Source organism: Anas platyrhynchos, chromosome 21 (assembly GCF_047663525.1).
Source record: "Anas platyrhynchos isolate ZD024472 breed Pekin duck chromosome 21, IASCAAS_PekinDuck_T2T, whole genome shotgun sequence".
Classification (NCBI taxonomy): domain Eukaryota; kingdom Metazoa; phylum Chordata; class Aves; order Anseriformes; family Anatidae; genus Anas; species Anas platyrhynchos.
The window spans coordinates 16,142,122-16,158,515 of record NC_092607.1 but is presented as its reverse complement, the minus strand read 5'-3'; the positions used below and the strand labels follow the sequence as shown (position 1 = coordinate 16,158,515).

The 16,394-nt window shown below is 44.3% G+C and overlaps 1 protein-coding gene across 4 annotated transcripts in view; it reads left to right on the top strand.

Moving 5' to 3' along the window:
* NKAIN4 (sodium/potassium transporting ATPase interacting 4) overlaps nucleotides 1-16,181 on the top strand; it is a 47,066-nt gene extending 30,885 nt beyond the window's left edge. The window contains exons 4-8 of one of the 4 annotated variants that reach the window (XM_021267979.4): nucleotides 702-899; nucleotides 6,891-6,951; nucleotides 10,129-10,213; nucleotides 14,555-14,651; nucleotides 15,103-16,181. In XM_021267979.4, coding sequence (XP_021123654.1) covers nucleotides 702-899; nucleotides 6,891-6,951; nucleotides 10,129-10,213; nucleotides 14,555-14,558 — 348 coding nt within the window. In that variant the 3' untranslated portion in view covers nucleotides 14,559-14,651; nucleotides 15,103-16,181. Of the gene's footprint in view, nucleotides 1-701; nucleotides 900-6,890; nucleotides 6,952-7,930; nucleotides 7,969-10,128; nucleotides 10,214-14,554; nucleotides 14,652-15,102 lie in introns of those variants that run through there. The other 3 variants (XM_005009222.6, XM_027473006.3, XM_072026539.1) reach the window with 3 other exon arrangements.
* Nucleotides 16,182-16,394: the final 213 nt, after the last annotated feature.

Genomic DNA, 16,394 nt, shown 5'->3' with positions numbered 1-16,394 from the left:
CCACAGGCTCAAAATCCCAAAGCACTCTGGATGCTCCAGCAGGTCTCATGCTTTTCTCGTGTGTTATTTTGAAATCAGCAGCTGGTTGCACACAACTCCTGCACTACTTGTGTGATGTTTCACCACATAACCCCCACAACGGCATTATTTATTTAACTAGCGAAGCTCAGACTAAAATAAAAAAAGCCTCTCTTGAGGTAGAGTTCATAAGGAATTGCAGCAAAAGTGTTTGTAAGAAGCTGCAGCGGTCACTGAGGTCAGCTCAGCTGGGTAACTTGACCTGAGGCTGTCAGTGCTAGGGTCAACAGAAGAAGTAGAAACACCAGATGTCAGGAGTGGAAGCAAATGGGACAGTTAGAAACAGTAGGGAAACTTGGTAGGTGGGTTAAAAGCTAGGAACACAAGAAGATCTGCTGGGTTTTGAGATTTGCTTTGGGGTGATGAAGTTTCTCTCTTTCATTTCTCTGTGTTGCTTCCATGCCCATAGCACAAGGTTCTGTGACGGGGTGCTCTGTGCTCTCATTTGCCTTTTTCTTCCAGATTTGAAATCTAACATCAATGCATTTTGATCAGTGCTGGTGTTTCTTGAGGGTGGGGATCTCAGAAGCTTTAGGTTTTCCATTGATTTAATGACCCCCATCTGGCAGCACATCAGATGCTCTTGGAGTAAGTGGTGGTCTCTTTGCAACTCTTCTCTCTAGGACAGCGAACTCTTGACATTTAACATCTCCCGGCACCAGTCGTGGTGGAGTGAAAATGGTCCCGGCTGCGTAAGGAAGGAGGCTTCGATGTCCGGAATCAAAGGACTGGACAGCCATTCGTACGTCTCGGTGATAGGCTGTGCCCTGGAGTACCGGTACATCGAGGTCATGCACAGCTCCTTCCAGATCCTGATCGCGGTGAGTACGCTGCTGAACCCACCTGAGCAACTGCTGAGGAGATGCCCTTTGTCTTTTCCAGGCACAGAGGCTGGCCTACACTTTGCATCTCAGTTTGTATCATCTGATTGCAAAGGCTTTTGAAAATGTTCTTATTTGTTTGTTCATGGGTTCTTATGAATGATATTGCTAGAGAAACTGGACATGCACAGCAGCAGCCCAACAAGTAGGGGTATCACACAACCAGCCAGCAACAAGTCACCCTGCACCCCTGCTGTGCTTTATGCTGGTAATATTTGGTGGGTTTTCCTTCAGGGAAAAGGATCCGACCTTTGTCTGCGAGTTGCTTCAATGCACGTGTATGAGAAAGGAAAACCAATGCATCCAGAAGATCAGAGCTCGTTTTCTTTTATAAAGAGCTGTTAGGTGGAGCAGGATTGCTGCTGATCTGATGTTGTTCCTGAATTTGGTGAGAGAACTGACAGTTTGAAGTCAGAACAGGTGGACCTGAAGTGCAGAAGTGTCACCGTTAGCATCCTCCTACGCGTCCGAGCTGCCACAAGCACCATGTCCCAGGCTCAAGGTCCAGCCAACAACTGATCCTGACGTGGACCGGGACAGAGCTTTGTTTCAGGGTGTCTCACTGACTTAGGCAGCTGGTCCTGAGCTCAGTGCTCACACTGCAGCAGTCTGTGTCTCCAGGAGTGTTTTCTGCTTCCCCCAGGGCACAGGCCAGTACTCCCTCTGCATCTGTAAACCACCACAAGGGGCCAGCTGGGGAGACAGGAGGGAACTATAAGATAAAATACGAGTTAGGTAAATATTTTCTCTATCCTTTTCCCCGAGACTTAACTCACAGTGGGTTTTTACATCCTAAACCCTGGAAATGAGGGTAAAATATTTGTATGCAAGGAAGCCATATGGGCTGAGCTGTGCAGTGAGGTAAATTTGTGCTTGTCCTGTAATAAAAGCAGAATATTGAAGCCCTAGGCCTGTAGCTCCTGCCAGCTCTGAAATGCTCATATAATTTTGTCATGTAGTGGGAAAAACAGAGCTTTTCCCCTCTGCTTTGCTGAGGTAAGGCAGAAAGAAGCCTTTTCGTATTCTCACTCAGACCTCGCCTGAAACCAGTCAGCCACTTCTCTCCCTTCTTAGTCTCTGAGGGTCAAACTCTTTGATCCCTGCCAGGATCTCTTTCTGTGCTCTTTATCTCATTTTAAGGCAGATTTTATTACAGGCTGCCGTCCTTCCCAGAGCGCCAGGCAGGTACTGAGCAGCAGGCTGGCAGAGAGGCCAGATCGATAGTACAAAAACCACGAGGAGGAGCTGAGGGCTCGGGGGATGCAGCCAGGGACATGACCCAGTTCCCTCCTCATCTCCCACGCATTTGAGACCTCAGCAGTCAGCACCGTTTTAAAGGGGAGAGACAAGCAAAATTGTCCCATTCTGCTGGTTTTGCTTTGTTCAGTGGTTTTTAGAAGTTGTTGGGTAGTTCTTTTTTTCCTTTTTTTTTTTTTTAATTTATTTTTTAAATTCCAGATACAGTAGTGTGATATCCACGTTCTTTATGCAGTACCCAGCTGAGGAGACTTCTTTACTTCTTTTCTGGAAGTCCCAATTCCTCGAGACTCCCGAGGACCTACAGTGCACCGTGCTGTGTGCCTGGGGAAGGCTGAGCTCATCTGACTGGATTTCATCGTGCATGCCAAAGCAGAGGGAAAGCAAACCTTAGCCCATATGGCAACCCCCGTACTAGCTGTCATCTTGACTCCTGCTGGCTATATTATCCCACTCCTGGGTGTATGTTTGAGGAAGATGCATAAGGTCTCAGTCTGCTTTTGTTCAGAGCTTGTCTGTACCCCTTGAAGGCAAAAGCAACTCCTTTAATCTGGAGCGGGATCAAACTTGGGTACATCAGTCACCACACACGAGACGAGTAGCTGTAGGGCCCAGAATGAAAATCTTGCTCAGTGCTTGAGCACCGAAGACACCGGAGGAAAAGCTCCAATTAGAACAAAAACTCTTGAAGTCTGTACTGGTGTAGAAATGTAACTGTAAAACTAATCCTAAGAACCTAATCAGGAAATGCAACAGCAGCCAGTGTCAAAAAATCTGCTTTGTTTTTATCTTACCAAGGATTCATCTTGCATCTCGCCAGCCAGCAGGGAGAGGAGTGATTTCTGGGTCTGAAATACCTGGCATAGCTCTGGGCCGCCCATATGGTAGTTCTGGGAGCGGGGAGGTCTAGGCTTTTCCTCAGGCTTCGTTGAATTGGGGTGGAAATTGGAAATATCTTCCCAACCGAGAGAGCTGCCTGTCTGCTGCTTTCGCTCAGACTGACAGGTTGGAAGGCTCCCAGGAAGGCGGCAGCTCAGGCTTTGACAGCAGATGTTATGTGAGAAGCAAGGCGCAGGAGATGCTCTGCTGTTGGCAGAAGCTAGATTTTCAGTGGTTGTAATTGCATCCAAAGAGTAAAGAAGGTCAGGGAATCAAAGGATTTTGCTCCATTTTGACTATCTGGCCACAATAGCTTTCTCACAGGCTGGCTTTGGCTTTCTTGTAGCTTGGGAATTGGTCAGAAGGCTCTTTATTTCCCCCCCAGTCTCTCAGTGAGAGCGCACATGCTTCATTAGCTCTGATTAGAAGTGAAACCTGGAGTACATCTGCCCTGGAGAAGGAGATTCTGCACATACTCAGTGGTGGGGAAAAAAAAAAAAAAAAAAAAAAAAAAAAAAGAGCAATGGGAAGTTTCTCTTTTCTCCGGAGAGAAGAGTTGAAGAGCCCAGAATCTTCACCAGAACAGATGCAGATCAAAGCTAAGATTTTATTCAAGCAGCAGTAACACCTTCTAAAATTTGCCTTCCCATCCTTCAAGTATTTTGTATGCTTGCAGCCAGCTGGTCCCTCCCATTAGATCTTCCTGTAACTCACTCTTTGTGCCTCTAGTCCTTTACCTCAGTGCTGCTCTTCCACGAACACTCTTCAACTCAGTATTTAAAAGTTAACTTCAGATGACCGAGGAACTGGTTTGTTTCCTTGTTCCTTAGGAACACACACTGCCTTTTCTGCTCTGCTGATCGGCCGGCACAATGTTTGGGACATCCCAGCTCCATCCCCTCGCTCCATCCTCTCCCTTGCTCGGCAGCGTGTGCGTTCCCAGGCTGTCCGACGGGCTGACTGAACACACCTGCCTGCGACATGTGTTCCTAATAAAAAGCTTAATCGGATACTTGTGCAGCCTGGAGGAAGCTGGTACTGAACACGCAGAACAAGTGGAGAAACAGCAGCAGAGGCTAAAGCCCGGGAACATTCTTTGGGGAATTAGGGCAATAGCTTAGTGTCATTTTACATCACTGACTTCTCCCCCCCTATTCCACCTTTCCTGTGCGATTCACAAAGATCTAAGAATTCCTGCTATTTATTTCCCTGGGATGGCAGAGCTTAAAGCCCTCTTACTGAAACCAGCAATGAAGACCACGTTTTGAGCAAGAGCAAAATTACTTCTGAATTCTTGGCCTTTGAAGCGTTCTGCTCAGTGTTAATTACTGCTAACCGTGGTGGTGTCTGGGGGCTTGACACATCTTCATCAAGAATGCAGTCAGAAGGGAACCACTGCTGTCTCTTGGAGTCTACTCACGGCGTGCTCCAGCAGACTCTTCCACTGAGAACAACTGGGCGATAGGAACGGTGTTTCTCTGTAACTGCTTCATTCACAATTCACGCAGGAAGCAAGATGCAGGGAGTCCCAGGAGCTCACATCACCCCTGAGGTGATACCGTTAATTACAGTTTAGGTCAGCCAGCGTAAAAATGTGCTCATGTTTATCTTGTAGGTCTCTTCCCTCCTTTGCCATGGAAAATCTCTTTTTCTGGGCAGGCTGCAAGACTTGCAGAAATTATTTGAATAAAAAAAAATGTTCAGCTGAATAAGCAATTTATTATTGATGAAACTCTTGTCAAGAAGGAATGGGTTATAAGGTAAACGCAAAGAAAAATTTTAACATCAGTCAGGTCAGTTTGAAACTTTTATCAGGAAATAAAAACAAAACTCTGCTCCAACAGAGCTGGAATTAGGAGTTCCCTGACCCAGATATCAGGAATGGCAACCTTAGATAAGGTTTGTGTGCATATGTTATAGCATATAATAATAGTGGGTGATTGATGCCATTTTGCATGGCTGTTAATCCAAAGTTCCTATTCTGGGGCATGACAGAAAATCTGGGGAAGGAGAAAGCCTTCCTCGAGCTCCTGTGGAATCAGAGCATGCATTCAAGATGCATCTTCCCTGCGTGGGTATTTGTGTGTGTGTCAGCCCTGTGATTTGGCCTTATCTCTTGTGAAATACAAACGGCTGGACCTTCAAACTCAAAAAATGTCAGAGCTACCTCTACTGCATGGAGGTATGGGACGTGTTTCCATAGGGCCCACCCAGAGCTGGCTCGTCTCTAGGATGATTATAGGAGATGTAAAGGCAATACAGGGTTTGATGATGCTACAGAAATACTTTATTCCTTTCCAACAAGGTCTCTTTTGTCTGGGAGAGCTGGAGAAATCAAGAATGCCTTATAACTCCCCAGTAGAAATCTCATTATCTTGCCTTTTGTTTTCTGCTGTGATGTATTTTTCTGTCATATTAAAAATGAATGGACTCTACTTTCCGAGCTTCACCATGCATCATTCTGTCTTCCCTTGGAGTGAGTCACTGCATGTTACATCCTAGCTCTTGTTCGGGAGAATTGAGTTCACAGTGGAAAACAATTACGCCTCACAATAACTTTACTAATACAGTTACTGTCAACCAAGATCTCGCTAAGTGGGGTGCTATGTAAAGATGTAAAATGAAGGATGGAGAGGATATTTGATTACCAGGAAGAAGGCAGAGCAAAATAAAACCTTGCTGAATCTAGAATGCTTAATTCCCACAGTACCAAAAGCTTATTTCTCTTTTCAGGCTGGGTAACAACTTGCTACTGAAATTGAACACGGCAGTTCGGATACTTCAGAGCTCCTACAAAGCTCTATCAACTAAGCACAGACCCGCTGGGCTCCCACAAATTGCTTTTTTAACGTTCACTCTAGTTTTCTGCTCGAAACGCTGCTCCGAGCAATGGGTTGACATGAGGGCCGTGCCGTGCCAGGACGGCTATTTGAGAGGCACCCCCGTTGTGTTACTGCTCCTTCCCCGTGTCCGTCCTCCTCCCAGGAGGTGGCAGTTTCCTGCTAGCCTCTGCAGTTTGTGAAGTAAGACCATCACTGCCGTCTTGCTTGTTTTTCACCATGCCCCAGCCCGTTTACTTTGCAGGCCCAGTGCTTGATTACTCCATGCAGCAGTGTCTATTCTCCATAGAAAGACCCTTAGAAAATGGGGACCTAGAGTAAGACTGGGATTTCCTTCCAATGAACTTCAGATCTCCAAGCCTACATTACAAAAGATCTCAGTGGCTCTGAACGTTGCTGCCAGCACAGCACTGTTTTCATGGTTAAATAAGTTTCCACCTCATCTGCATAAAAACTGCTCACGTCTTTTTGATTGCTCCTACACCAGTGTAATTTCTCTTCCCTTTCATTCCCCTTATCACAGGAATACAGAGCTGAGGAGCTGAACCTCTGGTAGTAAAACCTGAACCTCTGGTAATAAAACCTATCCCTGTATGTAGAGGTCTGTCTAAAACGTTCCCTCAGTTCCTACATCCCCATCACTTCTCACAGAGCATAAACTTAGTTTCAATATCAACAAAGCCAGCCCATGTTCTTGAAAAACATTCTAGTGACAGCAGGTTGCAATCTGAAGGTGAGGATGGGTCAAGGTTTGAGCTTTGAGTCTGCTCCCAGCAGTGTCCTCCTCTAAGCCTCCACCTGTACTCCCCACCTCACAGCCAATATGACTTGGCTCCACCGTTATGGTAGTGCTGCCAAGTGGAGAATAAATATTGGCTGCTAACGTCATGCCAAGTGGGTTTTGACCAGCCGTGTAAGATTGATGCTGAAATGATTTATTCTCTCTATTTTCCAGCTGGTGGGCTTTGTCTACGCCTGTTATGTTGTTAGTGTTTTTACAGAAGAAGAAGACAGCTGTAAGTATTTATCAACAGAACCCCTGGAAAGGGTTTATTAAATTTGCTTTCTATCTCAGATGTTCATCTATCAAGAACAAGTTGTCATCAGACTCCTTTCCATCTCTCCCTTTATGTGGTGTGGTCCTGCCTACCTTGCAAGGATCAGCTGTTTTTACTGTGTGATATTTCTCCCCACGTCACTAAGTGTTACGTGCTGTAATCTGGCTACTCTTCCAACACAAAAAAAGCATGGTGTTAGCTACTCACTCAGGCTAGGCTTCAGAGAAACTGGGCAGCTTCTTCTGTTCTCAGGCTTCTCTAGCTGAAGAGTAATGCCACTGAAATTTAAGCAGGAGAAACTACAGCAAAGCCTGGTACTCAGCTGGGCCACCTGCTGAGTATCATGTGCCATAAGCTGAGGATGAAGCAGAGCATGAGATTTCTTGCCAGGAACCATCCTGACCACTTAATTTAAAAGCAGAGGAAGCGCTGCATCTGAATTACGGGAAGGATGACGGAGCTGACTCTCGTGTTTGGTTGACAACTCTCTCAAGTGTCATACCTTCACTGTGATGGGTCAGAAAAGAGCAAAAATTCGGAGAATTCACAAGGATGGTTGGGTCTGCGGGATCTATCCAGACACCTGTAGCCTGGTCCTGAATTACTGCCCCTCTCAAAATCCCCTTGAGACCAATACTTTTGCAAACAAAAGAATGGATGTGTAGGGATCAAATAAATGTGAATTCTGCTTTTTTTTGTCCTTTATATTTTTGAATTCAGAATGTTTAAATTGGAATATTCTTACTGAATTCAGTGAGTCTAGGCCAGTTCACTCCAGGTAAGGATCTGATTCAAGTGCTTTATACCCAAATATCACTTCCTTAAGATTTTTGTCAGGTTTGTGCAAGTAGCTCTGTTGTTTTAAAGAGCAGCTGGCACGGATGGTAGCTGAAAAATAACAGCTTTGAGCTGACTATTTGAAAGTATGTGAAGAATGTTGATTTCATACGGGTGAGATGAGCTGCATTGCTTATCTGACTTGTCCTCGTGTTTTGCTGTTGTTTCCCGTGCGGCTGAACTCATTCTGCTGGCTTTATTGATTATTTGTTCAGAGCTTGGAATTGCACTTAGTGAAGGCGCTTTGTTATAAATAATATTTTTAAAAATATCCAATAGCTTTTCTGGTAGCTAAATAGCTTGAATTGTGAGCCTCTTTTGAATATTGCAAGGTAGTAACTTGACCGAGCTCATTTTTATGGGAGGGATCTGGTAGGAGAGGCAATCACATGGAAGGAAGCATTATCTAGAAACACAGAGTTGTTAATTCCAGGATACTTTTTATTTTTTTTTTCCACTAACAAATTCCTTTTTCCTCCCAGTTTCCCAGCTTGGAGTTAAAATGCCAGCTTGAATAATTAACAATGACAAACCATCAATATTTCACACTCTCAGTGGTAGATCCTTCCAGTGACCCGAACGAATTTGAGCTGCGTTTTAATTTTCTCTTCCATTTGTGGTTTCTTTTAAATGTTCCTTTGATATGCAGCATGAAGTAATTACAAGTGCTGAGGCACATTAATCAGGAAGCTCATGCTAACGTGATTTTCATGAGAAAACACAGCAGTAGGGATCTACTAACACTGAACTGTGGGCAAGAGTATTTCAGGTGTCTTGATGCACTGAGATGTCTTGGTGGTAGCAACAGAGAACCACAGCTCAGACTTTCTCTTTAAGAGACTTGGCTTTTGGGTGCTTCCACGGTTGGGTGCTGAGATGAGATGACTTTGTTAAAGGTAACAGACAGTTACTGTAAATTGCATGTCGTTAAGAAGCCTTCCTAATTTAGATGCTGCACAATTGAGGTAATATAGTTAGCATCTGTTCTTTTAAAACTGCCAACTGTTTCAATTTTAAAATACTCACAGTTTTTTTTTAAGTGGCTAAGTGAAGTTCAATCTCACTGGAAGTGCTGGGAAGGATCCCCATAGTTTGCTTAGAATCTTTAGAGATTTCACCCGTTAACTCACAGTTGTTCCAAAACCACAGTGTCAGCATGAGGCTACTCATCAAGATGGAATTTGTGAGGGTACATCCTCCTTGGGTTTCTAAATATATTTTTAGAGTTTTTTTTTTTTTTTTTTACTTCTTATATATTTAATAAACATTTTTCCTAATTTTTTTTTTTATAAAAAGTATAGAGCTAAAACCTAAAATTACAGTGCCACCTTCAGGAAAGGAAAATGAACAGGCATTTATATAGTTAATAACATGCCAGTTATATATGGATGGGATAGTTTTTGTACTTCCAAACAAGATGCTCTAACTTGGCATGGAGAGGAGTCTAAGCTGGATATGTTTTAAAGGTTTTTGCAGGGCTCTCTAGGTCGATCACAAACCGTACCACATCATCCCCACGCTGACCCCGCTGTGTTGGCCAAGCTTGGTAGTGCAGACTTGGCCTAATTTCAGGGGAACTAAGAGAGACTTGGAAAACTGCTCCATGGTTACTAAGGGGAATTGTCCCTTAAAACATTCCTGGTTTAGTTACATCGCCCTTCTGTGAGGACTGGAGAAGGGAAGCATTGTTCCGACTTGTATACAATTTAAAGAAATGGAGCTGGCAGAGGGGACCCGAAAAATAGCAGAGCTGCAGACAATGGGGTATTCGCAGCCCTCCAAAGCTGCTGTCGTCTGTCTTGCAGGAAAGACAAGTGGGGCAAGAAAATTCCCACTTCAGTATATAACCTTCACGGGGACCGCTGCGCTGCCAAGTTCTCTGCTGGCATTTACTCACGAGCCAGCCCCCAGCTTCCTTCTCTCAGCACATCGCTGAACGGCCGAGGCTTCGGCAGCTCCCTTCCCTGTGAAGTCACAGCGTGGCAGCAATACCCGAGAAGGCTGAGGGAGGTCCTCTCGTTTTTCTGGAGCTTTTGTTTGGTTTAGGTCTTTTGTTAGCTCTCTGCTTTGGGTTCTACATTAGCTGAATCTCCTCTTTGGCATGCTTGTCCAGCCTCAGGGATCCATCCAGGAAAAGAGGGAGAACTTTCCACCTGGCAATCCATACCTGAAGAATCATTTTTTCTGTTCTCACTGATTTTTGTGTTATGCCATGACACGAACCGACTTTTCCTTTCATTTCCTTCCAACTTTCTGGCCATGTTTGTTTGTTTATTTGAGTTCTGATTTTTTTTTCAGTTGATTTCATTGGTGGATTTGATCCATTTCCTCTCTACCATGTCAATGAAAAACCCACCAACCTTTTGTTCAAGCAGACATACCTGTAAGTATCGTCTCCTACGCTAAGAGGCTGTGCATGCCTCTGAGCTTGACGGCTCAGGGGTGCCATTGGTTTGGGGTTTTTCCTCCTCGCAGGTTGATTTCTCCAGCAGGCTTTTCAGGCATGGAAGGAACAAACAAGTTGCAGAACACCAGGAAGGGTGAAACTGCCTTTGCTCAGCCCCTGGTTTCCTGGGCAAAGCTTGGCTGATGGCAGTGAGGGTTGATAGGAAACACTTGGGCCAGCTGCAGGATGCTATTGTAAGCAAGCTACTGGATGCTTTTCAGCAGAGAGAGGCTTTGAATGCTGCCTGAGCAGGTACAGGTAGGAGCTGTGAGGAAGCTGAGAATAAGTGAACGTTGAGAATAAGCCAGAGGGACAGCAGAGTATGATTCTCAATCCTAAAGTTAAATTATGGCACGTCAGGCTCAACGGCAGATCTCTACCGAGGTAAAATAAATGCAGCTTCTAGTTATTTAAGCCATATCTCAGCTTTGTGGGCAGTCACAACTGAACTTAGACCTGTGCATCCACGCAGGTTTGATCACTGGGCATCCTCCTATAACAGCACATTGAACTTTGATTCTTGTAACAGTTTCCCCTCTGTATCTGCCCATGCTTCTAGAGAGCCTGTAAGGAGCAAAGCTAACCCACCAGCACATTAAAATGAGCGTTAATTTGTATGCAGGACAGGGCAAGTTTGCTCTTAAGGTTTCATTTGCGTTGGAATTCTGTTGCCTACAAGAACAGCAGCTTTATCTGTGCCATCCCAAGAGCTCAGCTGAGGGGGGGGAGGAGGAAAGGGAGGCATCCTCAGCAGCTCCTCTCACGCCAGTGTAATAGAGCCGTTGTTGAAGTCCTGCTTCTGCCCTCAGCTCCTCTCCTTCCACTGCTGACAGCACATGAGTGCACTTCTACACGGTCCAGATTAAAGCTGGTACTTATTGAGAATCTCAAACAAAGGCTAGCGTTATCCATTTAAAGCAGCAATAGGAGTGATTTTTTGGTGCTTCTTGCATCAAGCTGCCAGAAGGCCGTTCAATCTGCAGGAATTTGTAAAAGCAGCCACCCAGGAAGGTTGTTTTGGGGAATAATATTAGTAGAGAGTTCTGCCAAAAAGAAAGATGTGAAGATGGGGGAGAAAAGTGGGGTTGGGAGAAGAAAAACTACCCGCAGATAAATCTGTAGGTGTCGCCCTGTAATGTAGCACAAGACCAGAAGAATCAGTCATTGCTGCAAAGCAGTTAAATTCCCTGTAACTTTGGGGATGCAATAGCATTATTAGAAGGGATGCTACAGGAGATTAAATATTGATTTCCCTCTCATTTTGTCACAGTGGGACGGAACTTCCTACAGGCTGCAGAAGCCGTGGAACTTCTGTAGGCAGCTCCCTGATTTATTGGCTTGACGCAGCGGTGTGCTTTTACAGTATGGGGCTTGGGTTGCTTTTTTACTTAAAATGACAATTCCGTATGTGAAAAAAAGCTGGTAATTATGAAGTTGTCTGTATGGGGAGATGGTAATCCCCACTGAGAAGCTAGCAATGTAAAACTTCCTTACAAGGGTCTTAATAAGATGGTAAGCTACTGAAGTGCACAGCTAATTCCGTTCATTTCCATTGTTCAGACCATCACTCACGCACTGATAGCTTCTGCCAGCACAATATAATATTTCTTTCCTGACTAACTAGAGGTGAAAACAGCTGCTAAGGAGTAGATAAGATGACCCTCTATAAATTTCACAGCAGCCAAACACTAATTTTTGTTTATTCCAGACTAGTTATTGCCTCTCTTCTACACGCAGGAGTGGGAGTAGGAGTAGATCCCTACCTGATTCTCAGCTAACGATGCTATAGAGTTGTACAACATGAGGCACTGAGGGCCAGCTGCCCTTGTCCTGCTATGAAAGTCATTTAATGATGGCTGAAAACATTCTGTATCCTTCCAAGAAGATGCAAAACAACAAACACATCCAAATTCAAGTTTAATTTTTAGAGCAGCTAGGGGTCAGGAGCACGTGCTTTGTTTTTTCTCCTTTTTGTTGATGGAAGCCCTGAATGAAACCAAGTACATTTTACAACTGACTCTGAGCTAACTGCAGCTATGAACTTCCATTTTTAATTTTAGGATGGCATCACCCCGTTTGACAGTAGTCAGTTTGTCCTGATGATGATCTTGTCCTGTTGCCACAACTGTCTAACAGAATCGCTTTCATTCATTCCCTGTCTAATTGTATTACCCTCTACATCCTAGTTTTACCTGTCCTTTTCCAGTAAGATCACACGCCTTCCTCTCTTCTGTGTCCTCTCCCTTGTCTTGGCTTGCATATTTCCCTACTTCCTCTCTCCAAATTAGGGATTTCCATACTCTGAAGGCCGCCCAGAACAGTGACATTGACCTACACTGGTATGCACTGCTTAAATCTGGGACTAGACCTGCTCTTGTATTGACTACCCAGCCTCCAAGTCAAGTAACTTTTAAATACACTGTCAAAGTTCAACTACTTAGTAATATACTTCTGTGGTTATCAGCTGCTAAATTCGGCATTTAAAAGTGTGCACCCTTACTTCTGGCCTTCAGCTTCTACCCACTGTACTGAAAGATGCTCTCACATACCTTTCACGTACCTTTACCTTGAATTAGGTTAAAAAAACACCTCCCAACACTGTTACTGATAGCAGATACTTCCAGCCCATAATCCAGTTATCACCCAGCTTTATCTCAAGCTGAACTCCTTCACTTCAGTGGCAAGGAAGTTAACTGAATGTTAACACAAGTGATAAAAGCCAGGTGTTATTTCTCTTTGAAATAACAGTTTTGTACTGGTGCTTACAACTGCATGATTTTGAGGATCCTTCATCTTAATTAGCCTCTCCACCACTCACACAGTGGCACTGTTCTATAAATACAGTTATTTCAGATTCCACAACCATTTCTGTTGACTTTAGGGGATTTTGAATGGGATAACTCCTATTTCAAGTAACAGGCTTAAGAAAGCCTTCTGGAAGTTTTTATGCAAGAAGATTTTCACCACCACACTGCACTAATTAATAATAAAATATTAGGCTACTTGATAGAAGTTAAATCTTTAGTGTATGACTTTCTGGGTGAAAGTACTTAACCACAGGATAATAAAGCTGTTATTTAAAGCCAAACTAATTCTCCTGAGACCAAAAGAGAACATTCCCAATGAGACTTCAGGAAGGAAAGACTGAGCTCTCGCCTTTCCTTAGCTAAAGACCAAATTCAGGCCACGCCTGTTTCCACTACCATCTCCTCCTAAACTTCACTGCAAAAGGCATCAGGGCTGCTTTTCTTGGTCATTTGCAGTAACAGAGCTCCCATTTGAAGCAAGAGAGCTCACATTATAACCATGGAAGGGTTAACAACCAGCTTTGAAGTTTGACTGAAGCTGTTATCTCCCAGTACCCTGCAATGCCTGCCAAGACAGTAGGAGGCCCAGATCATCCGATAACTTGTCAGCGCTTCCTGCCTGCTGCATCCATTCAGGCCTTTGACATCATTCTCTGAATGTGTTTCAGTACTGGGTGAGCTCAGTTACAACACAGATTAGTCTTGTAACATCATTCTGTACACAACTTATTGCAAAACCAAGAACTAGCTAGATGATGGGAAGTAGCCTCTACTTAAAATGTAGAGAGATGGGCAATAAATATAAAAAATAAATACATCTCCCTGCCTTTGAACACCACACTTACACAACCAGTAATGAATTGCACAGTTGTAAGGCTCCTGTCCACAACATGGGCACAACCTGGCACACAATACTCTCTTAAAGCTCATAAGTTAAATGTAACTTTATTTATTGAGCCAGATTTCACTGACTTTGCTTCCCTTAGATCTACCACTGGAAAGGGCCAGAGGGTAACCAAGGGTGTGACTTTTATCAGATGGAGGCACCAGTATTGACAGGGTAGCAACAGGAGGCACTGTTTGATTAGGGATCCAAGGCTCTCAGGGGTAATTGCTTCCTTTAATAACCCCTCAGCAGCTCTTCTGCACTGCAGCCTGCCTGTAGCCCTAGGCACAAAGCAGCTGTGAGCATCCTGAATTAGAGGACCAGATCCCATACAACAGTCACCCACTAAAACTGCATTAAAGTGGGTTTTTCAGTAGATAAACTTGTACCTCTCAGCTCTTCTGAGAGGTACAAGTATGCAAATAGCCAGACTGAAACACTGGGGGAGCGAGCGGGAAAAACTAAAGCTTCTTTAGGATTGATTTTCTCCTCCAAACTTCTCTTTAAACGACCAAGACACTAAGCCCACTTTGGAAAACAAACACAACGCTACACACATCAAAATCCTTCTGCTTTTCTTTCTAGGTAGACCTCCCCCCCTTCCCCCCAACAAAAACATTTGCTGAATATCAACCTGAATTTGCAAACTGTTTTGATCAACCTGAAGCTGCATGTTTAAGAGGTGATGTTTCAGCTGAAAGCCTTCACTCATCCTTAATGCTGGCTACAAAAGTAGATATGCTTATACTGATGCTTCTGCACTGGAATTGCAGTGATGTGCTTTAAGAAGCTACCTTATTCCAGAGACGCCCCTAGCTTTTAAAACTCCTAACCAAATTTTAAGCAGCTCCAAAGGCTGAAGATCCATGGACCTAACACTCCAGCTCATAACTATTCCTTCATCTAACTGCAGTATATTCAGGTCTGGTATATACATAATGTTCTTTCCAAACTTGAACACTAATTAACCCCATTACCTCTGATCTCAGTCCTATTCCTCATTTGTAACACATTGTATTTAAAAGCCCACAACGGGGAAAAAAAACAAACCAATTTTGTCCTCGTCTTCACAGTTTAACTCAAGTTTAATCCGAGCTCCGTATTGATGCCCTGCCTCACTTTTTCCTCTACAGGCCTGCGTAAATAAAGAAGAGCCAGAGGATGGATAAATCTTGCACTCCAAAATGTGCTGCAGGAAACAATCCCCTGTGGCCTGGATCTCCAGTAGAGGAAATGCAGGATGGAGAACTCCATTCCATTTGTTGTTCCTTCTCTTCTTTTCACATGCAATGAATGTACACCGAAGGATGACCACGCAGTCTGTTCTTAACTCTACAAGTGCCCTGATGAACCATTCCTACCATAGCCTGGTGGTACTCGCCAACAGATGGCAGCAGCCTGAAGACCTCAGGCAGAAGTTCACCAGGAGCCTCTCTCAAGAGATACAGTAGAAGTCGGAGCTGCTTCCTTCTGCCACGGATCCATAGAGAAGGAAACACCATAACACCCTGGGACATCTCATGTTTTGTAGTTAGTTTCTTCCCTTCTCCTTTCCCTTGTTCTGGAAAGAGCCTAAATCCCTTAACACAACCTCAAGTCTTCCCTGCCTGTATAGAACTAGGTAAGGGCTATTTGCATTTGAGTTGTTTAGGCTCCTTGCACACCCTCCACTTTTTTTTTTAAGTTATAGATGAGAGCTCTTCCCTTTCTTCCCCTCACCCAGGACTCTCTTCCCCTCCTCTGCTCTTTATCAGTTATTCACTCCTTAGTAGTAAGAACTGACTTCAATGTTCTGTGACTTAAATACTATAAATGCTAAACAGCTAAAAAAAAACTAGCACAAGCACCAAATCTTTACTCAGCACGGAGCTTAGCCCCATTTCAACGTGCCAAGCCATTCTCAGAGCAGCTGTAGCTTACTCTGGGTTTGCCCATCCACATTAAATTAACACTGGTGTAACCGTATGCACAACTGCTACCTGCTGCAGGACCCTGGAAAACGCCCCTGGTTCCTCCTGGATCACATTTTTGTTCCTGCTTTCTTCACCACACAGCCACGCTTCGGGCACAGCCCAACAGCTTCTTGCTGGAAGGCATTTCTGTGATAGGATAACTTGGACGGGAGGGAACAGGGACTAGGAAAGGGGTGATATAACTGTAATTAAGTTGCATTAATGAGTTGCAGCAATTAAAAAAGTGTCAGTTTTGTTAACTACATCTCCCAGCATGTTATGTGTCAAGCAGAGAGAGCGCTCGTCCAGCCATTCATGGCATTCCGTGGCTGGTACACTCCACATGCTGTCGTAATTCTTTGTCTTGCCTAGTCCAAGGTTCCTTGGGATTTCTGAACAGTGCTTCACAGAGGAGTCAAGCCAGAAGCCATGCTAGGGAAGGGAAGTGTGGTGGAAGGATGAAAAGAAATAAA